Source organism: Humulus lupulus, chromosome 9, assembly GCF_963169125.1.
Source record: "Humulus lupulus chromosome 9, drHumLupu1.1, whole genome shotgun sequence".
Classification (NCBI taxonomy): domain Eukaryota; kingdom Viridiplantae; phylum Streptophyta; class Magnoliopsida; order Rosales; family Cannabaceae; genus Humulus; species Humulus lupulus.
The window spans coordinates 131050686-131078216 of NC_084801.1; the positions used below are offsets into that span (position 1 = coordinate 131050686).

Consider the following 27531-nt stretch of genomic DNA (forward strand, 5'->3'; position numbering starts at 1 on the left):
AAGCTGATCAAATTTCTGCGGGATAACCTGGATGTGTTTGCGTGGTCACACGAGGACATGGTGGGAATCAGCCCGAGTATCATCATGCACACACTTCATCTAGATAAAAGCGTTCCTGCAAAGTCCCAGAAGCAGAGACGCCTAGGAACAACCCGGGCTGAAGCCTTAGAGGAAGAGGTAGCCCGGCTCAAAAAATGCGGCTTTATCCGTGAAGCCAAGTTTCCGATTTGGGTCGCCAACCCCGTGCTGGTCCCGAAGCCCAACGGGAAATGGCGAACCTGCATCGGCTTCTCCGACCTGAATAAAGCCTGCCCCAAGGATTGTTTTCCATTGCCAAGGATTGACCAGTTGGTGGATGCCACGGTGGGGCACGAGCTCATGTCCTTTATGGACGCGTACTCAGGCTACAATCAGATCGCCATGAATCCGGCAGACCAGGAGCACACCAGTTTCATGACCCCGACTAACGTTTATTGTTACAAGGTCATGCCCTTCGGGTTGAAGAACGTCGGAGCTACGTATCAAAGGTTAGTGAATAGAATGTTCGCAGACCAGATCGGAAAAAACATGGAAGTGTACGTTGATGACATGCTAGTCAAGTCAAAGATTGCCGATAACCATGTTTCTGACCTGGGGGAATGCTTCAAGATACTACGGGAGTATGGCATGAGGCTAAATCCACAGAAGTGCACTTTTGGACTCGCATTGGGAAAATTCCTGGATTTCATCGTCAATACCCGGGGGATCGAGGCGAACCCCGACAAGATCAGATCATTGCTCGAACTTCCCTCACCCAGGTCGCGCAGAGATGTCCAAGGCCTGACAGGAAGGGTGGCAGCCCTCAATCGGTTTATTTCCAAGTCCATCGATAAGTGTTTGCCATTCTACAACCTACTCCGAGGAAATAAGAAGTTCGAGTGGACAGAAGAATGCGAAAGTGCTTTCCTCGACCTGAAGGCACATCTGGCCGAGCCACCCGTACTATCCAAACCAAAAGCAGGAGAGCCTCTTTTTCTCTACCTGGCTGTCACGGAGGATGCAACTAGTGCCGTATTAGTCCGGGAGGAAAACCGGATTTAGAGGCCAGTCTACTACATCAGCAAGAGACTTCTCGGAGCTGAATCCCGGTACCCGTTGATGGAGAAATTGGCGTTCTGCCTTATCACGGCCTCGCAAAAGCTCAGGCTGTACTTCCAGTCCCACTCAGTACACGTCATGACCGATCAGCCTTTAAGGCAGGTTTTGCAAAAACCTGAAGCATCGGGACGCTTGTTAAAGTGGGCAATCGAACTCAGCCAGTTCGAGATCCTGTACACTCCGCAAACTACTATAAAGAGTCAGCCCCTGGCCAATTTTGTAGCCGAGTGCACAGGATTCCGGGTGGATCCTGCAGAAGACTCACCCCAGGTCACCTCGACCCAGGCATCATGGAGGATATTCGTGGATGGTTCATCCAACGAGAACGGCTCCGGAGCTGGAATCATTTTGATATCCCCTGAAGGACATAGATTCCACTCAGCGCTGAGGTTCGGATTCAAGGCCTCCAACAACGAGGCTGAGTATGAAGCTTTGCTGGCCGGGCTAAGGATAGCCCAGGAGCTGAGGGCGAGCTCCGTCCAGTGCTTCAGTGACTCCCAGCTCGTGGTAAACCAAGTTCTGGGTGAGTATCAAGCACGAGGACCCAAGATGGCTGCCTACCTAGCAAAGGTAAAAGTTGAGCTATCCGCGTTTGGGCGAGGCTCGATCGAGCAGATACCTCGGGAGCAGAATGCCAACGCGGACGCTCTTTCCAAGCTCGCCACCTCTGGGGAGACGGAGACCTTGGGGTTAGCGCCAGTAGAATTCTTGGAGAAACCAAGTATAGAAGAAGTCAGGATGGAGGTCGAGATGATCGACGCCAGGCCGACCTGGATGACCCCCATCCTTGAGTATCTCACCAAGGGAAAGCTACCTGAAGGACTTAATGATGCACGGCGAGTGCTGTATCAAGCTCCCAGGTATACTGTAGTAGACGGGGTGTTATACCGACGTGGACACTCCCTACCCCTCCTACGATGTGTTCTTCCAGGCGAAGCACAGGCCATCCTGTAGGAGGTGCATGAGGGTTTTTGCGGAGATCACACTGGGGGCAAAGCTTGGGCTTAAAGGTCCTGAGGCAAGATTATTACTGGCCAACTTTGTCCAAAGACTCGATCTCATACGTGAAGAAGTGTGGCAAGTGCCAGCGATTCGCCACAGTTGCCCGAGCTCCCCCAGTCGAGCTGAAGATGATCTCTTCCCCATGGCCGTTTGTGGTTTGGGGGATCGACTTGGTTGGCGCCCTCCCTACTGGAAAAGGCGGGGTCCGTTACGCCGTGGTGGCCATCAACTACTTTACGAAGTGGGCTGAGGCAGAACCTTTGGCAATGATAACTTCCAAAATAGTCCTAGACTTCATGGTTAAGAGCATTATCTGCCGATTCGGGCTGCCCAAGAAGATCATTTCCGACAATGGGACTCAGTTCAACAGCGACCTGTTCACCGAGTTTTGCGAGAGGTATGGAATTGTGAAAAGTTTCTCCTCCGTGGCCTATCCTCAGGCGAATGGCCAGGTCGAGGCTATCAACAAGACGTTAAAGGCGAGCCTCAAGAAGAGACTAGACGAGGCGAAGGGATTCTGGCCAGAACAGCTCCCCCAGGTTCTCTGGGCATACCGGACCTCGCATCGGACTCCTACGGGTCATACTCCTTTTTCCTTGACCTTTGGGAGTGAGGCAGTCCTCCCTGTGGAGATTAAGGTGCTTTCGCATAGGGTCCAGTCATATGACCAGGACCGCATCCACGGGCTACTTTGCGCTTCCCTTGACTTGGTTGATGAGAGGCGAGAGGATTCGCAACTCCAGCTCGCCCATTATCAGCAGAAGATCACTCGCTATTTCAACTCAAAAGTCAAAAATCGCGCCTTTAACGTTGGCGACCTGGTCCTCAGGAGAGTTTTCCTGGCCAGTAAGGATCCCAAAGATGGAGTCTTGGGACCGAACTGGGAAGGGCCATATCAAGTCATCGAGGTCATTAGAGAAGGAACTTATAAATTAGCTCGGCTAGATGGAGGGGCAGTCCCACGAACTTGGAACGCCATCCATTTGAAGAGATATTATCAATGATTCACTTGTAAGGCCTGAAAGGCCATTTTTTATGTATTAAGCAATGAGAATTAACTTTTTGTTTATGTTTGTACATGTTTTCAAGTGTAATCTAAAGTAACCACGAAAGACCCTTTCCCAGTTACTTGGGGGGCATATGGTACCTGGATATAACCAGGTCGCCTTAATGACTTAGAAGTTGATTCATATCGATTGATCGTTGTTTTTCTTAAAAAACGCGAGATATTGATAAGGATTAACGCGAACTAAGTCCTATCCTAGATATAACCAGATCAAAAAACTTAGAAGTTGATTTAAATCTATTGATCGTTGTTCTTCTTAAAGAGCACGAGATATTGATAAAAGTTAACACGAACTAAGTTTTCAAATTAAGTTCCTGGATACAACCAGGTCATAAAACTTAGAAGTTGATTTAAGCCTATTGATCGTTGTTCTTCCTAAAGAGCACGAGATATTGATAAAAATTAACACGAACTAAGTTTTCAAATTAAGTTCCTGGATACGACCAGGTCATAAAACTTAGAAGTTGATTTAAATCTATTGATCGTTGTTCTTCCTAAAGAGCACGAGACATTGATAAAAATTAACACGAACTAAGTTTTCAAATTAAGTTCCTGGATACGACCAGGTCATAAAACTTAGAAGTTAATTTAAATCTATTGATCGTTGTTCTTCCTAAAGAGCACGAGACATTGATAAAAATTAACACAAACTAAGTTTTCAAATTAAGTTCCTGGACATGACCAGGTCAAAAAACTTAGAAGTTGATTTAAATCTATTGATCGTTGTTCTTCCTAAAGAGCACGGGATATTGATAAAAGTTAACGCGAACTAAGTTTTTGAAAAAATTGTAACTGAAATGCGTAGAGGCAAAAGGGAGTTAATCAATTCAAAGGTAAAAATTAATTGTCTCGAGGTGGGAACACCTCATGCAAAAGTTACAACAAAAAATAAATAAATAATAAAGAGTGGGGACAGAATGGAAAGGCCCTAGGTTCCACCAGTTGGCCCCTTGGAGGTCACCGTCTCACCCTGCTCAGCTGCGCCAGAGACTTCCCCAGCCTCGGAAGGTGCTTCTTTCTCGAGGCGAGCTTTGAACTTCTCCAGCAAGGGCTCCCAGACGTCCGCTGCCAGGAAGGAGAAGTCGGCGTCCTGATTATAGGCCCAGCAATGGTAGAATATGTCCTCCATGGTGGTGCCTAAAGTTGCCTGCTCGGCCTCCAGGGCGGCCTTGGCCTCGGCCTTCGCAGTGTCTAGGTCGGCCCGCGCAGCGGCAAGGGCGGCTTTGGTGGTCTCGAGCTCTTGTAGCTTGGGACGGGCCTCTTTCAGCTCGGCCTGCGCGGCCGCCAGAGCGTTTGTAGCCGCCTGCAAGGAGGTCTGGTGGTTGGCCACAACCGCCTGGTGCTCGCTCCTCATCTCCTCGAGCTGGGCCTTGGTCCTGGCTATGCTCCGATGAAGGGCAACGACGCTCTGCGAAAACGGAGAGACACATGCCTTAAAAAAAAAAAAAAAAAGGGAGAAAGAAAAAACAGGGCAAGGCATGATAGTCAAAAACCATAAAAGGTTGAGGTTAGCTTACCGTTAGGGCCATGCCCAGTGAAGACTCTAGCACGCCCACCAGGCTCCTGGTTTCGATGGCCCTGAGCTCCTTCTCGTTGAACTTGTATATATGGCTGACGGCGTAGTTCGCCGACTCATACACCGTCCCCCGGAAGGCCTCTGGAATCTTCTCCAGGTCCTGGGGATCAACCAGGATGCGCACCTCGGAGGTTGAAATTGCCGAAGTCCCGGGCTCCGCCCCTATGTCCCGGACAAGGGCCGGAGCTCGCGGAGGGGGTAGTGGCACGCTGCTCCCCCTTGTGGCAGGAGGAACAGTTCCCACGACCTGAGCGGCGGGAGGCTGCTCTTTCTCCTTTGCAAGAGACTTGGTCGGGGTCCCAGCGGTTTTCTTGAAAGTCTGGGGCTTCTTCATTTTGGGCCCAGAGGCCCCGGCTGAGGGATTCCCCCCGGCGAACGCAGCTCGAAGACTCCCTCCGGGCTGAGACATCTCTTCTGTCAAAACAAAGATATGGTTAGTACACAAGTTAGCAGCCATTCAAAAACAAAAACAAAGGGGGAAAAAGAGAAATTCAAGTATATATATATATACTAAAAGGGATCCTACCCCCCGAGCTAGAAGAAGAACCTATGGTTACGACCATCGGCCCCGGAGCTCCTGCGGGAGAATCTAAGTCGATTATTTCCTGAGCTGGCGCAAGTTCTGGATCCGACTCTGGTTCCGGGCTAGATTCTTCTACATACTGCCTAAGTCCTGGAGCTACGGCATCCCTCCGGAGTGATGGCCATGACCGAAGGTTGGTCCCATACTCCTAAAATAGGATCGACCTAAAGGCTAGGGTGTTATCTACTACTACGGTACCCCTAGGTCGGCTATCTTGGTAATCCAGCACGAGCTGGTCGACACAGTGAAGCAGGGTTGTATCCAGGTCCGGATCACTTCGGTGACGTTGGACGAGCTGTCTGGGATTGAACCTAGCTAGCCGAGGGTCGGCAATGGCCCTATCTAAATTCCTAAACATGTAGGGGTTACCTTGGCCAGAAGGACCAGCAGCTGCTCCGGACCGAATCCTCTCCTCGTTCGTTCTCTAGGCGACCTCCAACGCCCACTTCCAGTTCCTCACGATGGGAACCTCGTCCTCATCGTCCTCCTCATCTTCGTCCCCCGCGACCCCCTCCACGATGGCAGGCCTAGTATCGCGAGCAGGGGGAAGCGCCCGGAGCCTCCTTAGGTTCAAAGTCTAATTTGGGAAGATCAGCTTACAGGCCACCATCGTCTCGTCTGTCACGAGCACACAGTAATCCTTTTCACTGGGGGGCAAGCCCGCCAGTGTCTTGTACTGGGCCCCGAGGGTCACAGATTTCTCTGTCCTCGCGAAGATAGCTGCAGAATTAATCTAAGTCAGAAAGGGATACAGGAGGAGCTAAACGATACTTAACTTACGAGCTAAGGTTGAAAAGCACCTACGAGGACGATTGAAGTAGTGGAACTCACAGTTTAGGAACCCCGTCGACATAAAGAATTGATCTTTGAAGTCGTTGGGGTGGCTGGGCAGCTCGATGACCGCAGCCGTTTTGGGGAACCGGGTTAAGTAATAAAACCCGTTGCCTCGCCCCCGCTGCTCCGGGCTGGCCTTGAGGCAGAAAAAGTACAAAATATCTGCAGGAGTGGGGACCTCCCACTCCTGTTTCAAGAATAAATATCTTAACCTCGCCAACAGCCGATAAGAGTTGGGGGGAGCTGGAATGGGGCCAACTTCACGTAATTGAGGAAGTCAGCAAAATACTGATCCAACGGGAGGAAGGCCCCCGCCTTAAAATGCTCGTCGCTCCAGGCCGAGAATGCCTCGTCAAGCTGCGCGCAGCTCCGCTCGCCCTCTGCGGGAGTTCGGGCAACTATGGATCCTCTCCCCAGCCCGATGTTATGGGAGAGGAATATTTTGTTGACCCTCGCCTGGTCAGTGATCTTTGAAACGATCCTCTCTGCCTCAAAGAACGCGTCAGGAGCCACCTCGAGCTCCTGTTCCACCGCTGGCCCAAAGTTGGGGATCGGGGATTCGGCCATCACCTCCTTCCCTTTGTCTTGACGGGAGGACGAGCTTCCTACAAGCTTCTTGGGAGCATTCTTCTTGGGTTCCATCTGGTCGCCTAACGAACAAAAAGAAGAAATTTTAGAAAAAGGCGACCTAAGGTGGAAGAGAATCTGAGTGTGTTTCTTTGACACGTGCTGAGGTAAGCCCAGCCCGTGGAGAGTGAGACCACGCGGTTCTAAGAACACGCGCCTGTGCTCCCAACAAATCCCCGATTACTCGGAATTGGTGTGTCAGGAGGGTCAGGATAGAATTTGCCTTGGAAGGAAAGTTTCAGTGGGCAAGAAAGGCAAGACCGACCGTGAAGCGTGTCCCCTAAGCTACCCGGTTTTGCACCCAAAAATACTGAATACTCTAAACTAGCATACCAAAAGTCCTACCCAGAAATTTTCCCTAGAAAATGCATCCTGTAAACCATGCTCCTAAACGGTTTTCTACTGCAAAGATACCCTAACCTCATATCCCATTACCCGTTCATTCCCGGTAATGTACTAAGCATCAAATTACCCCTAGGCTCACCCCGAGCCCAGTAATTAACCCCGTTATGACCAAACCGCTAATCTTGCATCCTAGGATCGTCTCATTCCAAATAGCTCAAATATATCCACATAATAATGTGGTCTCACCCATAAATCACAAACATGCACACAAATATACAAATATGCCATCAACTGACCAAAATTACAAAAATGCCCTTCTAATAAGAAGTGGGCCCACATGCATGCAATTATCATCATATAATAATATAACTCACATAATCATGCATATAATCACATAATCGCATATTAAATCAATTATGGCCCTCCTAGCCCCCTAATCCAAGCATTAAGCCACATTAGGGAATTTTGGACATTACAGTCCTAGAGTAAATATTTGCCTTTGATAGAGTTTTCCTATAATAATAACAACCAATGGACTATTGGAGTGGCACCTCATGAGATGATGTATGGTAGGAAGTGTAGATCACCCATTCATTGGGATGTGATGGGTGAGAGGAAATATTTGGGTCCTGAGGTAGTTAAGAGGACCACTGAGGCTATTGAAAAGATTAGAGCTCGGATGCTTGCATCTCAAAGTAGACAGAAGAGTTATGCAGACCCAGAGAAGAGGAGTGTGGAGTTCCAGGTGGGAGACTATGTCTTCGTTAGGGCTTCACCACTAAGGGGGTGAAGAGATTTGGGAAGAAGGGCAAGATGAGCCTTAGGTTTGTTGGACCATTTGAGATCTTGGAGAGGATCGATCAGGTGGCCTATAGGTTGGCCTTACCCCCTGCACTGTCTAGTGTGCACAATGTGTTTCATATTTCCATGATGAGGAAGTATGTATCATATGGGACTCAAGTATTGAGTTGCGAGGATTTGGAACTGGAGACAGATTTGTCCTATGAGGAGCAGCCAGTTTAGATTTTAGACAGGAAGGACAAGGTCCTGAGGAACAAGACTATACCTTTAGTTAAGGTATTATGGAGGAACAACAAGGTCGAGGAAGCAACCTGGGAGCTGGAGGTAGATATGTAGAATCAATATCCTGGGTCATTCAGGTAAAATTTCGAGGACGAAATTTCTATAAGGAGGGGATAGTTGTGACGTCCCAAATTACCTAATAAGGCTTAGGGTCTTGATTAGGGGGCCAAGATGGAAATTTATGGAAATTATATGTTTATGTGATATATATATATGCGTGTAATTATATGATTATGTGAGTTATATGATAATATGACTAGATATGCATGTTTAGGTGTATTAAATATGCATGTGGGCCTGTTTCTTATTAGAAGGGAAATTTTCATAATTTGGCCGATTATGGGTATATTTGGCATATATGTAATATATGTGTGAAACCACATTATTATGTGGATATATTTGGGTTACTTGGCACGAGACGATCCTAGGGAGCAAGTTAGCGAGAAAGTCACAACGGAAACCTAATACCCAACTTGGGGTGAGTCAATGGGTATTTCATCTATCTAGTACATTACCGGGTTATCGGGTCACAAGAATGAATATTCGATGATATATTTGGTATTAGTGAGAATATTCCAGGAGTTTTGACCATTTTTCCCTTAGGGGTGTTTTTGGTACCCCGAGCCTCAGGACTTGCTTAGAGTTACTTAGAGTCTAAGTAACATCACAAATACACAAAACACAAAAATAGAGGAAACACGTTCAACACTTCTCTCTTTCTCTCTCATTTACACAGACTTTCTTAAAATTCCTTGGGAATTCTTGCGGTTTAAGGAGAATCGAGGCTAGTTTAGTCTCGAGATTGCTTAGGGAAAGACTCACCATCGATTGGGGCAACAAAGGTAACGATTTCTAGCCCTAAATCTCTGTGTTTTCTGGTTTTTAGTTGAGTTTTTGGAGTTTAGAAAACTCAGCTATGATTTTGGGATTTGAAGGGGTTTTGGCTAGTACTTTACTTGGGTTTTGATGGGTTTGAGCTAATGAATTTATTTGGGGCCTTACTTTTGAGTTTTAACTATGTTGGGATAGGTTTTTGAAGGGATTTGGTGTGAGGAAAACGGAGAAAAAAAATAGGGTTTTCATGTCGAGCCGTGACCCTGTTCTTGGGGCGCTGCCACTCTCTTGAGTGCTGGGAGAATGAGGTGCCTTCAGCCCATTTGAGTCGCGACGCCTGCCAGGGAGCATCGCGGCACATGTTGAAGTAGGGGAGAGCTTGGGCTCTCTGACTTGGGGCAGGTCGCGGCTCCTTTGTTTTGAGCCGCGGTGCTTGAAGGGTTTTGATCCCCGAGAGGGTTTTTGAGTGCAAGAACTCAAACCTAAGGGCTCAGGATCGATCCTACTACCTGGTGTAGTAGAATCAGACGTCCCGGAGGCTAGGACTTGGTCCAGAAGCCTTTATTTGCTCGCTTTGATGAGATTCTCTATTGGTTGTGACTAGGTTATCGCTAGGGGCTCGGAACCAAGATTATGCTAAAGGGTCATTCTTAATACACTTTGCACTCGAACCTAAGGTAAGAAAACAACACCCATTACGTGATATATGTGATTAGGGCTTGGCCCGATTGTTGATTACAGCTATGAATAGGGCTCAGCCCTTGAGAATGAATGTGAATTAGGATATGCTTGAATGTTATGTACCTGGATAATTGTTTAATGAATGCTTGCCTGGTTTGCATAAGGAACATGGTTATTGGTGTGTTTGTGTTTAATTGGTTAAGATATCATGATTTATATGTATGCATAATTGTATTGTCTGAAGTATGCTTATATGTATATGCATCTGATTGTCTGGTTATTTGAATATTTGATTAAAGCCTTGACTTATTAGTCAAGGGCGGCAATAGTGCGATGCGTGCTGGTCGAGAGGCTTAGGCCCAATCAAGGACGTACTATTACGTTGGTTGACCCTATGGTTGTTGAAAAACGAAGCGCTTGGCTATCTCTATGGCTAACTACTCAGAGCTAAGGGCAAGGACCCCAGGTGACTCTATGCTCACATAGCTAGGGCTTAGGACCCTGGGTTGACTTTGTGGTCATCTATTCAGGGCAACGGGCCCCAGAATGATCCAAAGATTATTTATATGTAATTGTATGCATGAGTAGGTTATTCCTGCTGGGCATGCTAGTTTTGTATTTGAAATTTGTATTTACTGTTCATGCACATGTTTAAGTTTTCTTGCTGAACCTTGGCTCATGGGTGCTATGTGGTGCATGTAAGGGAAAAGGAAAGCTTGACCAGCCATGAGTTGGAGAGCTTCAGTGGAGGCGTGTACATATGCAGCTGCTCATCCATCACGACCGAGGATATCTCAGAGGGACTAAGGTTGTATCCCTTATTTTACCTCTTAAGTCGGCTAGTTGTAACTTTTGATTTGTATATACCATTTTAAACGTTTTTTTGTAATATTTTGGGATCCCAAATATATATATATATGTGTATGTGTGTGTGTGTGTGTGTGTGTGAAACTTTCAAATGAAAATTCAATATTTCCTTTGACCAAAAATTTTAACTCTAACCTTTGACATAAACCTTAGTTACACGTTTATAACCAAACGACTTGATTAGCAAGTCTGACACAATTTAAAGTACATAGTGTGTTATATTATTTCATATAATATAATGTTAGATTAAATAATGTGACAAAATGTGATTTGTCACACAAATGTGATTTGTCACACCTTGTAACATATTATTGAGAGTCACAAAAATTAAACACTTGTGTGTGCCCAAATGTGACATATTTTGGAGTTACAAAATCAGTTACAAATTTGTAACTCCCAAATATTACCCAATAATGTGTATATTATATGTTACACATTTGACATTTTATTTCACAAAGCCATGATGAAATATGGTTGTTGGAGACATGTTTTTAACTCCCAATAGGTGTTTGGAGGTTACAAAATCATGTGGGAAAGGAATTGGGACGTTTTGGAAAAAATGATTTTTTTGTGCTGAAAATGGCCTGTGGTTGCGGCCACTGACTTTCAGTGGCCGCGCCCTGGGGGATAGAAGCCAGTGGCCATGACCACTGAAAGGTCCTGGCCACAGCCAGTGAGGCTGGCAGCCTGTTTGGTTTTTCAATTTTTTCCAAATTGAATGGTTCTAACATCCCAAATAACTCCCAAATCTCCATTTTAATTCCATAAACATCCAATTAAACATTGGTAATAGCCATGGGGGTTGGTGGAATTTGAAATTCAAAGGGGTATCTCAAACTCTATAAATAGGAGCCTAATGCTCACTTGTAAGACACCATTTTCCATCCACAAAGCACTTGGCTGGAAAATACACCATAGAGGCTTGATAATTCCAAAGAGCAATTTCTTAGAGAGATCCCTTAGTGCTTAGAGAATAGGGGGAAATAAGCTTTTGGACAAAGGTTTTGAACCTTGTTCAAGTTGGTGATCCCCACTACTCTACACTTTGGTTGTGTGAGAGTGTGTTTTTTCCATTGATCTTTTCATTCTGTTGTTCTCCCTGTATTATTAGTGTATTGAGTTTGTAATCCTCTACTTCTATTTCTATTTACATATTTATTGGTGTCTTTTGTTTTAGGGTTTTAGTTCTTATAATTCTCTTCCTTTTCTTATTTCTATTTACTTGTATTTTGAGCAATTGAGTTGTAATATTTATTTAATCAATTACCTTGTCTATTGTATTTTTTGCATAGAGTTGTATTTTTGTTGTTCCACTTTTCCATTGAGCAATAACATATATTCTCTAACATAGTGTAACGGTCCTAGATTAGGAGGGTGTTACAGTATAGATAGGGCAGTTGATTCCACAAGGGAGCAAAGAAACAAAGTTAACAATAAATAGAGTTTAAAGATAAATAATATTAGAAAATTAGAACAAGATAATTATTAATGATAAATCTAATATTGTAAATCATTTCTATTATTAATATTATTTATATTGTTGTTGTAATTATTGTTATTTTGCTTTATATTGTCCATGACGGTGGAGTGTGAGAAAATTGCTGAAAAAAAGAGTGATGATGGAGAAGAGAAGGCTGAAATGAGCAGAGATGACTTTGACTGGCACAACAAATTAGCACGCAACATGTGGCTTGTTGACTGTAGGGGAAACAAAAGGAAAGGAGCCTAAGCGGGTGGGGTGTAGGCTGGAGCAGGCCGGCAGGTGGACTGGGTCGCAGTCCACACGCGGGCAAGTGGGTTGGGCATGGGTCAGGCGGGTAGGCTAGGGCGGACGCGTGTCGCGAAGGTCGCGAGCTAGGGTAGGCGGCCTGGAGGCTGGGCCGTGGGCTGCCACTTGGGCCTTTTCATTTCACTTTTGTAATTTTTTTTTATCTTTTTTTAGATTTAATTGTTTTCTCTTCTCTTCTTTTCAAAGTACCAAAATACATTTTATTTCCTACAAAATAACAACAAATTAAATATTTTCATTTATAAAATAAATCATATTAATTCCATGAAAATATTAAAGTCCTTGGACAATTGTTCCCATGAAGAGATTGAATGTCTGTGGAACTTGGCAAACCAACTCTTTACTGCCTCTATGAGAGCAGTAAGGAACAACATACACCTAAGCTCGAACCCCACGTTGCTTGCTCTCATCACGGTGTAAAAAGTACTTAGATGGTTCTCTGGATCAATATTACCATCGTATGGTGCCACATGGGGTATCTTAAACCCATTGCAGAAAGGTGTGCTCGAAATATGTGGAGCAAGAGGTTCCAGCTCCTCATCCGAGTCGTAAGCCTTTTCTTTATTTTTCCTTCTCACATGAGCCTTAACTGCTCCTTGAGCATTTTGATCCGTTCTTGGACTGAATCGATAGGAGGTGGTACCTGTGTTATGATTGGTTAAATACATATTGAAATTGGTTAGGCACAAAGAGGTGCAAAAACCATAACGATTTCACTAAAGTCAACATGACCAGGTTGACTTTTGGTATAGGCATTAATAAATGATCTTTTGGGTCCAAAGTGTTTCTTTGGAGTATATAAGAGTACCCAAAAAGTTTGGAGGCATTTGAAGATGTTTTGGGGCAAGTTTTGGGGTGTTAAGTCAGGTTAACCTGCGCTGCGTCGCCGAGGACTAAAATCCCCATACAAGTGATGCATCACCTGTCAAGCGATGGATCGTCTGGGTGCAGGTGACGCGTCGCCTGGGCGGTCCGTACATGACTGTATAGTGATGTATTTTGACTCCAAAATCTAATTTAAAATGCTTTAATCACATTGGTTGAAACTAATGAGGGTTCCTATACTATTTAAAAAGGTCATTTGAGTTTTTGGGGAATTGATCACTCACCTCTCTCTCTTTCTAAAACACTCAAGATTACTAGTTTTCTCCAAGATCTTCATCAAGAAAGCTTAGCTTGTAAGAAGATTCAAGGCTTGTAAATCCCAATCTCATTCCACTTGTAGTAGCGCTAGGAATATAGATTTTCGGACAACAAATTCAATTTGTGTCAAGCCTTTTGTAATCTCCATTGATTCACATAAAATCATAGACTTTATGATTTTATGTAACTAAGGGTTTCTCTCCAAACGTCCATTCTATCTCTTGATCTTATTTGTGTTATTATTTATTCTAAATTCATGATATAATTATTCAATCTTTGATTATCAAGATTGGCATATCAAGATTTGCATTCATACGTTGAATATGATTATTTAATTATCAAGATTTACATTCATATTTTGAATATGATTCTTGATGAGTCTCTAGGGTTTGTAATATTGAATTAATCCTCATTATTCATTGTTGATTTAGAAAGTGTAAGTCATAAATCCCCAACAGCCTATACCATGGGGAGCTGGTTATTGTTCAAAGGAACTCCAGCTCATTGTTGCAGTATTGTGTTATAATTATTCCTATATATTTGTGGTAAAGGTTCTCCTCGTTGGGCATTTAAATGGGCCTTTAGGTCTGGGTTTGGTTGATTAAACTGCCCCCGATTCTGATTTAAATGGTCTCGAAGATTAGGACCATCATTTGGGTAATTAGTGTAGTATCTCTACGACTCGGTGTTATACACACTCACTGACCTGCTCATGTCTTTCGTATTATTTCGGTAATTATCCTTAGCAAAACTATCAGTTTGTTGCTGTGGTTGCTGGGCATTGTTCCGTGGTGGGTTGTCAACATGAATCCAACTCGGGACTTGGACATGTGACAACCTAATTGCTGGGGCTGCCTTGCCCCCTGGTTTGCTCCTACTAGGCTTCGTGACTATTCCTTTGTCCATGCCCAGGCCTAGGATTTCTATCCCCACTAGCACTTCTCACACTTCGAGCTGGCCTCTAGGGTATTCCTACGCTAGCTCACCTTCCTCCCTGAATTTTTTTGGAATATCCTGAGCTTGTGCCTTATCAGCAATGGAGGATGTCAAATTGGAGACAATGTGGGCCTTTCATTGTTTTGGGTTGGCCTTGCAGGTTCTAGGTTGTTGCTCCAAGCTACTCGTTGAGAGCTCTGTTATTCCCAGTGTCTACAAACACTTCTCTAGCCTAGTTGGTGTTTTCCCGCGAAGGATTTTGAGATGAAGCCCCTGGCTGGTTAACTCCAGGATTTGTCGCGGTTCCCCCTGTCTAGGCATGGCGAGCTCTTTGCTTAGCCATTCGAGTAGCAGTAATTCCTTGGGGTCGCCCTTAGCTCTCCTGAAGGGTGCTTGGGCTTCAACAATCCTTCTCACCATTTCCTCATTCAGTCGGGTGGCCTCAGCCAGCCTTTCTCGTAGTCACTGATTTCCTAACTCCACCATAGGGACATACCTCGTCGGGTCATAATAATCTTGACAAGGTTGTCTCGAACTCTGCCTAGGGTCACATGGGATCGTGGAGGCACTCCCTTCATTTGGAGTCTGATCATCATTCATGGGTCGCTTGTCAGCCCTTCGAGGGTGTTCCTCGGCCCATGGGGTGGTCTCTTCATATATCCTTGGGAGTGGACGTTCACTTTCAGATCCAGGGACATTTCTAGTGAGTGCAGCCATTGCATTGATGAACAAAGAATCTTTTTGTGTGAGAGGTGGATGCGAATTGCTTAATGCTCTCAATGAAAGCACCAAACTATTGACACAGTTTTTCGTCAACTAAAATTAAAAGAGAAATTAAGCAAATTAAATTATTCTTAAATAATTAAGAAGAAAACAAAGGATTTTACGTGGTTCAGTAGTTAAATCTACAAAGTCCACGAGTCACTTTTATTAAGAATTCTCTGCTAAAGCTTAAAGCAATTTCACAGAGTTTCAGTACAGTATTTTGCGCGTCCCCAACAAATGACTAGGGTCTAGGTATTTATAGATCTGGTTACAGATACTATCCTCCACGATTTGAAGGAGGAGTTATACAAATATCTTTATTTGAATTTGAATTACAAACAACCCAGTCAACATAATAATATCTAAATTATTCCCTTAAAAATATGAGTAATTTACTTGAATTGTTTTCTGACGCTTTTAAACATGTTTTATCGCAATATTCTTCGAACTACCATATATCAGTTACACCTTTAAGCTGATTATCTTGCTTCGAGCTGAAATAATCCATTACTTCGTAATTACATAAATATTAATAATAATAATAATAATATTTAATTCCAAGCTTACTGAGTTATCTCCGAGCATAGTTCCTCTGTCTCGAAAACACGGCATAAGAGATGTAAAATTGATACAAAATTAAATATTCAATAAATAATCATTTAATATATATTGAAAATATAAAAAAAAAACACTTAGTTTTATTTTATTTTTTAAATATAAAAGATGCATTTACATTTAATGCTTATAATAATAATAATATAAAAATAAATAAAAAGTAGTTATTTAATGCTTATACAAATATGCATTATGTTAATATTCTGTTTTAAAATTGACACCATTTTTAGCATATACGAAGTTTGTCATAACTTTTAACACTATGTTGAAGCAACTATTTTTTAAAATAAATTATATTTTAGTACTCTATTGAAGAAGATCTAAGTAAATATATAAACATAGAAATCACAAAATTAGCCGTATGATATAATTACTCTTGAAACATGGCTATTTATTATAATTTATCTTTAATTCTTCATATAAACTTTGTAACTTTTAAAAAATTATTTAGGTCAACTACTCGAGGAGAAAATTTTCATGGTAGGCAGGTATAAACACTAAGTACTCCACCATTTTTATAGGCTACCAACCAAAAAAAAAGTCGAATAACTTGTGTTCTATCTTGGATATTTTTAAGAAAACATAATGATTATATTACAGGACAATTCTTCTGTAGGGGTTTCACTTTAAACTCTACCGGTGGGGCTCTCAATGTTCTCGATTTGTGAGCTGTTTTTGGCACGATATTTTTTATGACCGTATATATTGTAGCTATTTAGAGCATCCTGCAAATTTTTAGAAAATTTTGAATAGTTTACAGTACCGAAAACTAGGTTCAAACATGTTGCTTTCCACAAGCATAAAAAAAATTAGTCACGTGTGCAAGAATATGTTTGAACTTATTTTTCAATACTGTAAACTATTTGGAATTTTTTGAAAATTTGCAGGATGCTTTAAATAGCTACATGTTGACACGGTTTTTCGCCAACAGTGTATTACGAAAATTAGCTGGAATAAACTAGTACTTAAGGGTAAACCATAATGAGAATAATCACCCTTTAAGGTACTTAGAATGATATAATAAGAATACTCGTTCCTTTTTACGTGGTTCGGAGGTTAAAATCCCCCTAGTCCACGAGTCAATATTATTGTTGTATATCTCTTTCTATTTTTACAGAGTATTTGCATTACAGAAAGAATCTAACCCCTTGCACTACCCAGGGCCTTAGTATTTATAGGAGAATGATCTCAGGGTAGGCGTTGGGGTCATCCCGTGATCTCTTGATCCTTCACATCATTTCTGTGACATTAATGATTAATATCTAACTTTTATATTGAAGTGTGGTCTAATCAATAGGTAAAATGGATAATGGGCCGCATGGCCTAAATCAGGCATGTGATGTCTAATCACGCACGTCTATATTGCGTATCCGTGAATTCGAGAATAAAACAGACATCAAAACAGACACGTGATGTCTGTTTTATACACGTTTATATTGCGTGATCAACTTTATAAAGATCCTGGGGCATGTCATATTTCTGGCTTACCACGAGCTAGCGTAGTGCCAACTCGTGCCTTCCGATGTTATATTCCACAAGTGGTTCCAGGCGATATGCTGCTTTGAACTCACCAGTTCGAGCTATTTGTCTAGGGGATCGTATCGAATTTCCTCGGATGAAAGGTGAGCACATGGTGCATCGATTATGGCTTTTTGCTAGCCCGCTGTACTCGAGCTGTCTCAACAAGGTACGTGCTGATTTTCAGGGCGTACACTACAATATACACAGTCATAAAAAAAATCACACCAAAAACTGTTTATGAGTCGAGAACATAGTCTCACTGTTATATCTTAAAGTGAAACCCTATAAAAAAATTCCCTTACGTAATAGTACATTTGCACAACATAATAATATTAAGGGCATATTAGTATTTTCATACAAATAGTCGACATCAAGAGTGAAATAACGCGCCATTCGCCCACAGAATTGGGCATAACGCTTAAGACCGGTCAAACATCGACTAAGCAAGAAGCACAGCAAAAACAAGACTAATCTCACAGCCCCGTCATTTACAAAACACAGTAAATCAAATCAATCTCTGCCACGTGTCACTTTTACGTACAATCATATTGCGCCGTTTTGATTAGCCCTCACAGCTCAGTCATCACACCATAATCGCTTCCTCTAATTTTGACCCCGATTTTATCTCTCCTTCAATCCTCTGTCAAAAAGCTCCGAAAAGCTCGCTCTAATGGAAATGAAACCCTAAGAAACATGTCTTTGAGAAGAGCCTTTCGGTCTCGCAAATTCTCCAAATCGTTTCGGGAGCAAAGCCCGGAAGAGGAAGATCATACCACCCAGGGCCGAGGCGGCCGCTGCGACTCGGCCGATATGGGCGGCCGAGTCGCCGACTTCACCGACGCGTCGTCGCCGTCGTGGTCGGCCATGCTTCCGGAGATCTTAGTGGAGATCATGCGAAGAGTGGAGTCCAGCGAAGACCGATGGCCTAATCGCCGAAACGTCGTTGCATTCGCCTGTGTTTGCAAGCGATGGAGGGATATTGCCAAGGAGATCGTCCCGTCCCCTTCTCGCACAGGCAAAATCACTTTCCCTTCTTGCCTTAAACAGGTTCGCCATTTTCGTCTTTGTTGGTTTTCGGATTTTGAATAATGTGCTGGGATCATGATGTGATCAATTTTAGTTATTTAGGTCTACATTAAATTAGTCTCAATTGTTCTAGGTTCAGATTGTAAGAGCCAATTTTTTGGGAAAAAAATTGATCATTGATCTTTAGACAGGCGTTTAGGAAATTATTTTAGCTTTCAATTGAGAATTGTTAATGTAAATGAAAATGTGACTGGGAAAATGCTTTTGTAATCCATGAATTTTGTGATGGGATTATGGTGATTAATACCCTAGTTTTTGCTTCAATCTGAAATGCGAAAATGAATGTGTTTCGATCAGAATTTTAATTTTCGCAATGTGTAAATTCAGTTATTTTAGGAATTGATTAATGTTTTTGTGCTTAGTGCAGCCAGGGCCTCGTGAATATCCGCATCAGTGCCTCATAAGACGGAACAAGAAGACTTCTACCTTTTCCCTGTATCTAGCTCTTACACCATGTAAGTAAATAAAGTTGATGTATTCAAACATGTTGATCGTGGGAACTACTTAATGGTAGTTCTTTTTCTTTTCTGGGTTGACTTCTGCTTAGACTTCTTCACAAGCTGCTTACTGGGTTTAAAAATATATTATTTTCAATAAAATCATTAAGCCATTTTGACTTGGTCTAAATCTGACCAATTCGGATTTTTTATTTTCACAGGAGACTTTTTTATTTTCTCATTTTCTTTGGTCTTAGATACCTTTGTATTCCTATTTGTGACTTAGTATGTATGAATTCTTAGTCAGTTGTAGACTTTTGGAAGAGACACGCCTGCACACACACACACCATGTCGCATATATAATATGTTAGTTGTTATACATGTCTTCACTCACACACACACACACACATATATTAATGGTAAAATTTGATTTAGTCCCACAGCTTACCTATATGCTTTGAATAGATTGATTTCGGTAACTTTAATCAATATTGTTGAAATATTACATTTTACTTTCGGAAAGCCTCATATATATTGCCATTATCATTGAAAATGAACCACTTACAATTACAATAATTCATGGATATTTTATGTATATGTATCAAAAGGATCAATGAATTGGAAAGTTGCAAATGAAACCCTTGCACATTTCTACATAGTAACTCAAGACAGCTTAATTTATTGATTTGCCTGAATTAAACTTGTTTTGTCACAGACTTTGTTTGGTTTGAGGATTTGTGTAGTGTTATATTTACTTATTCCTTTTGTTTTTGGTTGGTCCCTATCATCTTGCAATGCAGTTGAAATTTTTGCTGACTAAGGTTTCTTTTATTTCCCCTTCCTTTGCACAGCATTCACAGACAAGGGAAAGTTTCTCTTTGCAGCTCGGAGATATAGAAATGGTGCTCATACCGAATATATAATATCTCTTGACGCAGATGACCTATCCCAAGGCAGTAATGCCTATGTTGGAAAGTTGAGGTATGCCATTACTATTTAAAGAAAATAAAGTGAGATCTTATGTAATGTGGTTCTTTCTTTTGATCTGGCTCTGGCATTTGCATTTAAGCTGGGACTTAATATTTAAAATGCTTGCAGTTATTGTCTTAAGTCTTAACTGTTAGTTATTATTATTTTACTTGGATCCATTTGTACTTTTGTCATGAATTTTCCAATAAGCAAGGTCGTACCATTCTTTGCAATCAGTTTGAAGTAGCTTGAATTTCACAGCTATATTATTTTGGAGCTCATTTTGGTTTAAAATGTTCACAGATGTTTGGTTTTATTGGAGCTGTTTTTGGTTCAAAATGTCGCTCAATATGTGAGGCTAATTGGTGCCTATAGAAATTTGTCCATCGAATAATACCATCTTATGATAGTTGTTGAATCTTCTTTACTCAACAATCATCAGTGGTTTATATGGGCTTATGTACATGATATTCTTTATGGCCTTGGATATTCTTCCAAATACAGTTGATCAATGTATTAAGAAAACACAAGGAAGATTGAGCACAACTGGGTCCAATAGGAATTCAATAACTCCCTTGGTCCAGATGCATGTTACTTTTATAGCATGAATCATCTTCATATTTCCACAAGAACTTGCCAACTGAAATTTGCCTTGTTGAAGAGCCAGCTTTGTTTTGGTTATGTTAAAACTATTACTTGGTGTAAGATGAATGTCTTTAGAATAACAGAGGATACATTATTATCTGCTGTGCTAGAATTAGTAATGATATGTTAGATAATAACTAGTCTTTTTCTCGTTGCTGAATTCTTATTCGAAACTGTTGCAGCTCGAATTTTCTTGGCACCAATTTTACAATCTATGATGGCCAGCAACCCCACAATGGTGCAAAGCCGTCAAGCAGTAAGTCCAGTCGTCGTGTTGCAAGCAAACAAATAAGCCCTCAAGTTTCAGCAGGCAACTTTGAAGTTGGGCATGTCTCTTACAAGTTCAACCTCTTGAAGTCAAGAGGTCCAAGAAGGATGATTTGCTCATTGAATTGCCCTTGGTCTGGTGATTCTTCTCATGACAAATCTGTAGTAGACGGGTCCAATATGAAGAAGCCTGAATGCACTGCTTCTGGATCCACAGTTTTGAAAAACAAAGCCCCAAGGTGGCATGAGAATTTACAATGCTGGTGTCTGAATTTCCATGGCCGTGTAACAGTAGCATCGGTAAAAAACTTCCAATTGGTTGCCACCATGGACCAAAGCCAACCTGGAGGAAAAGGAGACGAAGAATTAGTCTTACTCCAGTTTGGTAAAGTTGGGGATGATACATTTACCATGGATTATCGGCAGCCCTTATCAGCGTTCCAGGCGTTTGCCATCTGCCTCACCAGCTTTGGCACTAAATTGGCTTGTGAGTAAATAAATAAATATATATATATATTTTCTATTGTATGTTTATTTAAAAGACCTGAAACTGTGGACTTTGTCCACAAGTTTCTCCGTTCTTCATCACTGATGTTGTTTAATTTTCTCTAAGTGTTGATTGGAGGAGCTTATTACATGTATGTATATGTATGTAAGTACATGTTGCTGTTGTAACTTGTATGATTATGACATGTCTTATAATATTGAAATTATTTGTAGCAATGGTATAGTTATATATTATATAAAAGAAGAAGCATGAATGATTTTTTTTTTCTTGTAAATTTGAAAATAATTACCAAAACATCTTAATGACAGATTAAAGCGGTTTGAAGCATTTAATGCTTATTTTGGTGGATATTTTACTTTGAAAATGGAAACTTGCTTCGCCAATCTTTGACTATATAAATGGCCAGAATTCTGTTTAATGGGACCAAGTAGTTATAGATTTTCTTGTTATTTATTAATCTTTGCCAACTTATATGCTTTAATTAAAAATTCTTTGGTAGAATTGCTGACTTTATAGCGTTATGAATAAAGAGGCTCTCATATCTTACATTAAATTACATACTTACAAAAACTGCATGGATATTAAACTCTTTAAACCCCGAAACCATTCAATACATACTGATCTTGCTGAAATGAGCAAACTACTTTATTCTAACAAGAGTAATACAACCCAAACTGTATTGCTATATCTCAGAAAGGCAGCTTTTGTTTGGGGTCTAGCTTAATTTATTTATCTAAATTGTATTCGATTTGTTTAGCCTTTATTTTGGTCATCTTGAGATTTGTATAAAAATAAATACAACCCAAAGTGATTAAAAGAGGTAAAGGGCCAAATTTCAGGTCAGTATTTATGTGATCATTGAAAAAAAATCACTTGAGCAACCCTACCACATTAATATCTACAAGGAAATGGTACAAGTCAAAGCCACTGTTAAGAATGTCATATGAGCTTTCCCAAATTAATTAGCCCACAACTTCCACCTGTTTTTTCTTCTTATAATAATATTTTGTTCTATTTGCTCAGTCGGCAAACTTTTTTAGCATAGCAAAAGCTATTATTTTAGGTTAAAAAAACACAAATAGTTGAGTAATTTATAATGCTTTGGTCCTTAAAAAATTTGTTGAGATAAGCTTAGAATGTATTCGACAAAGTTTATCCGTATTTTGCTTTATCCTTTGTTTTTTTTTGGATCATGGAAGTTTGTTAATGAGATTGGGAACAAACTAAACCAAACTTGAACCGTAATATTAAATTAGTAAATTGACCACTTGAAATTTGGTAAAATCTTGGAAAAGCAACAATGTCTATTTATGACTTACCATTAACTAAGGCTATGTTTGGTAATAGTGGAAAAATATAAAGGAAGAAAAAGTACAGGACACATTCTTGAGAGTAAATGGGAGAGAAAAAAATAATAATTTACTAAATTAATTTCACTAACTAATGATTGGAAAGAACAGTATATATATACAAATTTTAAGACAAGATTAAGATAAAGAAAAACCTTTGTATTTTCTTAAAGTTGACCATTACAAGAACAGATGCTAATGGGAGGAAACTTAATTCTGATGACCATGCAATAAAAACTATAAACGCACATCTAACCATTCCTCATCAAAGAATGTAATAAGAGGCAATTTTTTCTGATATGAAACTAAGCAAATTCATTTCATTATATGAATGAAGAATGAGATTGAATGATATGATACAATGATAACACCACTCTACATAAATCTTTATCTTACAGTATTTTATCATTGGCACTAATATCACCATCCAAAATTGCATGCCTGGTCAAAACAATCTCCTTTACTAGATTTCTGTAAGTGAAAGGTCTAACTGCTGCTCTAAGAAACAGTTCAGGAGGGATTCTGCTTTTCTTGATTCTTTTCCTCCATGGACCAATTCCCACAATCTTCCATTCCTCAGGACTCACTTTAGCCCTCTTACCCCTCATCACATCTTCATCTCCATCTACATCTCCATCTTCTACTGCACCCTCCATATCCATTGCACCTAAATGCTCTTTATAACGCTCATTAGACAATTCCACACTCCTCCTCACTAGCTTCTCCATGCCTTCCGAGCTTTCCAATGCCTTTTTGAACTCCTCCTCCCAATACTTATCATCTTCTTCTTCTTCTCCACCAATGTCATCTTCTTCTCCTTCTTCTTCACCATCTTCCATATCCATCACTACATTGTCATCCTCATCATCACCACCAATTTCATCTTCTTCCTCAATCCAATCCACAATCTCATTCTGACCCAGATCATCGGGCACACGCATATCACTCTCATCATCCGGTGCATCACAACCCAATTCCATCTCCTCCAACTTGGCTTTCCACTCCTTTGTGTAAGGATGCAACAACTGCATTGGATGATTCTTCAGCAGAAACTCCAAACATTTTGACTTCTTCTCATCACTCAACTTCTCATAAGCCTTAACCACATCATCAACATAGGCAGCCTTTTGGCTCACCTTCAAAATCTTACAAAGCCCACCATAGTAGGTACACAATTCAACACTCCCATCATCTTTCTCCAACTCAAACAAGCAATCCATCTCCGTTTTCGGATCGAGATACGGCATAAGAACCCTAAAGAAATTGTCTTGAGGCTCAAACCTACATTGATAAACAGGCCTCTTAACATAGATTATATCAGGTCTCATCCAAGCTGCACATTTGGTTATCATTGACCTAGTCATGTTCCCCAGCCTACCCATCAAACTCCACTTATCCAACCTCTGATCTCCAGCTTCAACAACCACTTCACATACCAATGTCCACTGCTGCCATGCCAACTCTGATAGCCTCCATCTTGGGTGCCTAACAAAAATCCAGAAATACTTCAACTTAGTCCTATCCATTTGTTCCAATCTTTTCCCAAACTTCTGACCCATTTCGAATTGCTCGATCCTCTCCCACTCCTCGGCATCCCTTACCTCGCTGATCATTGCCACTCGCTCGTCAGAGAACCGCCCTCGAACTGGGTCGCCGAGCACCACCCCGCGCCACGAGTAGGGCCCGAATTGGCCGTACTTGTACCAGTCATGAGGGTGGCGCAAATTGGGGTCGTCCTTCTCCATGAACCGAACTAATCGGTCGTACCCGAGTCCGATTTCTTGGAGCTCATCTTCGGTGAAATTATCGGGGTGATTCCGGTTCGGGTTTTTCAGGCGGTAGAAGAGAGACTCGGCCATCTTCTTGTTTCTCCGACGAGCATTACGCTTCACCTCCCGGCGGAACTCAGCGTTGCCCTCGATACGACCGCCGGATGAGCCACCTCCGCCTGCCTTTTTCTTGCTCCGGCCAGCGAAAGAGCGGACATCTCTGCTTCTCGCCGCGAGATTTTGGAGTGGAAATGTGGGGATGGGGAGATGGGTTTTGGAGTGGGAAATAATTTGGAAGGGTTTTGGGACATTCCGAGGTCGGAAAGTGAGAGTCTTTCGGAGAGGGTTGGAGAATCGAGAAAGAGATGAGCAGTGGAGAAGAGAGAACGGAGGGTTTAGGGTTTTAGAGAGGGAGAAATCTTGAGTCACCATATTTGATATTCTTTCTATTTTTTTTCTTTGAGTACCTTTTATATTTTCCTAAAAAAAAACTTTTCATTTGAAAGTTGTGAATTCAATTGTGATTTATCCCTCCATATGTTCTATGGTGGTGTGTTAACTTTGAAAATAATATCTATAAAATTGGTATATATGCTTTTTACTTAGGTCAATAAATCATATTTGGTCATACTCATAACTTAGTAGTGCAATACTTTTTATTGTGATGGAAGTCCTAAATGGAATCCTTGGAGGCTTGATCACTCGGTTATGGTGCAATAATTTGGTTGGAGGGAATGAAAATAGAAAAGATAATAGGAAAAATAATAGGAATTGAATAGAATAAAAATTAATATAAATAAAAAAATTATTAAATTTTTTTTTAATCTTGTATTGGAATTATCATTTTTTTTATTCTCAAATAGAATAATTATTCCACAAAAAGTTGGAAAAAATATTCTATTAAAATGACATTCTAATACACTAAATTGTAACCAAACAAAAAATATAATGAAAATTAATTATTTTTCATTATATTTCCATTAATCAAACATCACCTGAGGTCTTGGATGTAGAATTGAAAACTAGTGCCATGATTTGTTGTTATGGGTGATGCTTAACATGCTTTTATATTATTATTGTCATATTTTTTTAAGGGGAATTTACAATAATATACCACTATAACAAAATAACTACAAATTTGTTATAAGAAAAATAATATACCCAAATGGACTATAATATTATTAAATATAACAAATTTTATATTCATGACAAATATCTCACATAACTAATTCATATCCTCATTCATTATTAATAACATATTCCAAAACATTTAACACTCATTAAAACAATTATTAAATATAATAAAATATTCCTTATTAATCGTTTTAAAGTGGAAATACATTATCACATTATAAAATATATCATGTAATTATATATTATAGTATGATATTATGTAGTTTTTGATTGCATACTATACACAATAACAAGTTATTTAAGAGATTCCAATTAGTTCCAAATTACATATGACACCAATGGATATCATACAAATATTGTATGCCAACTCATAACAAATTATTTTGGATACCAATTAGTACCGAATGACATAAGATACCAATAAATATCATATTGTATACTAGCTGATCATAATAAGTTATTTTGGATACCAACTAGTTTATATATCAAAGTGCATAACAATTAATACACAATTACATATGATACCAATAAGTATCAGATTGCATATTAGCTCATAACAAGTTATTTTGGATACCAATTAGTACCAAATTACATATGATATCAACAAATATCCGATTGTATATACTAGCTTGTATAGGATATCTCCAATAAGTAGTTAAATATGGTAGTATATATTATTTGATAAGATACTAAATAGTAAATGTTTTATAAGATATACAAACAAACAGATTCTATAGGATACTAAATAGTATTGTTTTATTAATTATGTATACTACAACACAAAAAGTAAATGGAGAAATAGAATAATAATGATTATAAAGTAACTATTATTTTGATACTATTTAATGGTTTATGTGATTTTTTTAGGAGCTAAACTAATAAATGATAACAAAATAAAATATAGAATACCAAATAGTATCCAAATAAATCAATTCTTAATATTGAAGTAAACATGGAACATTGTTCATTCAAAATAAAAATTTACTATTTATAAATTGTTTAAAAAAACATAGAACTCAAAAATTAGGGATTGAAAACTCAGTCGTAAAAAACAAAGAAAATAAGAAAAAAATTGACTTAGTCATAATTAGCAAAGCAATTAATTAAGGAAATGTAATAAATTAATATTTCCAATTGGGTATATTATACACATAATTATTGAATTAATAAATTAGTTTATATTAAAAAAGTAATGGGTATACTAAATAAGTAAATAAAACTTGAATATTTGTTATTTAAGTTAATAAATATTATAATATGGGTATATTAAAATATTAATAACAAATTAGTAATTATATATAATATAAAGTGTATGAATGTAATTTAATTAGGCATATGTTTTTTATTCTAGCTCGAATGGGCTATTCATTGGATGTTATTCACTTTGAAGGCTCCTTGTTGTGAAGGTCATTTGATTTGCTCTTTTTTTACACTTCAAAAAAATATCGAAACTCATGAACAAAAAACCATACAATTTGGCGTAATTACATAGACCAGAACAAGTCGATATACCATATCTCTTAAACAATGCTAATATGAGTATGAGATACATGTTCCATTCAATGAAAACTTCCGAGTAGTTTAGAATGAAGAAGTTAATGAAGTAAAACATAACATAAGCAAAAATTATGAGATTTTCTTATAAAATTTGTATTATATCTAGGTAGAATAAATTATTATTTTTATAAAGTTACATCTCATCTATATAAAAAGTGTGTAGATAATGAAAATTTTTGGTTTTAACTGTTTGTTTTGTTAACTTTAACGAAATATTCTAAATATTTAACGGAATATATTTTAAAATTAACTAAAAATAGATATTTATTAATTATATTAATATAAATTTAAATATTATAAAATATCATTATTATATTAATATTTAATATAAGCCTACATATATAATAATTATATTAATATAAATTCAAATTCAAATGTTATAAAATATCATTATTATAATAATAT

The 27531-nt window shown here is 39.8% G+C and overlaps 2 protein-coding genes across 2 annotated transcripts; one reads left to right on the plus strand and one right to left on the minus strand.

Moving 5' to 3' along the window:
* Positions 1-18005: 18005 nt before the first annotated feature.
* On the plus strand, positions 18006-21532 carry LOC133802502 (tubby-like F-box protein 7). Its single transcript, XM_062240817.1, has 4 exons — positions 18006-18451; positions 18858-18945; positions 19780-19909; positions 20725-21532. The coding sequence occupies exons 1-4, from the start codon at positions 18098-18100 to the stop codon at positions 21302-21304; spliced, it is 1152 nt and encodes a 383-aa protein (XP_062096801.1). The 5' UTR covers positions 18006-18097; the 3' UTR covers positions 21305-21532.
* Positions 21533-22804: 1272 nt separating this feature from the next.
* LOC133802503 (uncharacterized) lies at positions 22805-24883 on the minus strand. The gene has a single exon (XM_062240818.1). The coding sequence runs from the start codon at positions 24865-24867 to the stop codon at positions 23059-23061; it is 1809 nt and encodes a 602-aa protein (XP_062096802.1). The 5' UTR covers positions 24868-24883; the 3' UTR covers positions 22805-23058.
* Positions 24884-27531: the final 2648 nt, after the last annotated feature.

Bases quoted from the DNA above. Each gene is read 5' to 3' on its own strand.
- LOC133802503 (XM_062240818.1), bottom strand. From the start codon at position 24,867: ATGGTGACTCAAGATTTCTCCCTCTCTAAAACCCTAAACCCTCCGTTC.
- LOC133802502 (XM_062240817.1), top strand. From the start codon at position 18,098: ATGTCTTTGAGAAGAGCCTTTCGGTCTCGCAAATTCTCCAAATCGTTT. The intron at 18,452-18,857 runs GTTCGCCATTTT...TGCTTAGTGCAG, and splicing joins TCCCTTCTTGCCTTAAACAG to CCAGGGCCTCGTGAATATCC. The intron at 19,910-20,724 runs GTATGCCATTAC...AAACTGTTGCAG, and splicing joins GCCTATGTTGGAAAGTTGAG to CTCGAATTTTCTTGGCACCA.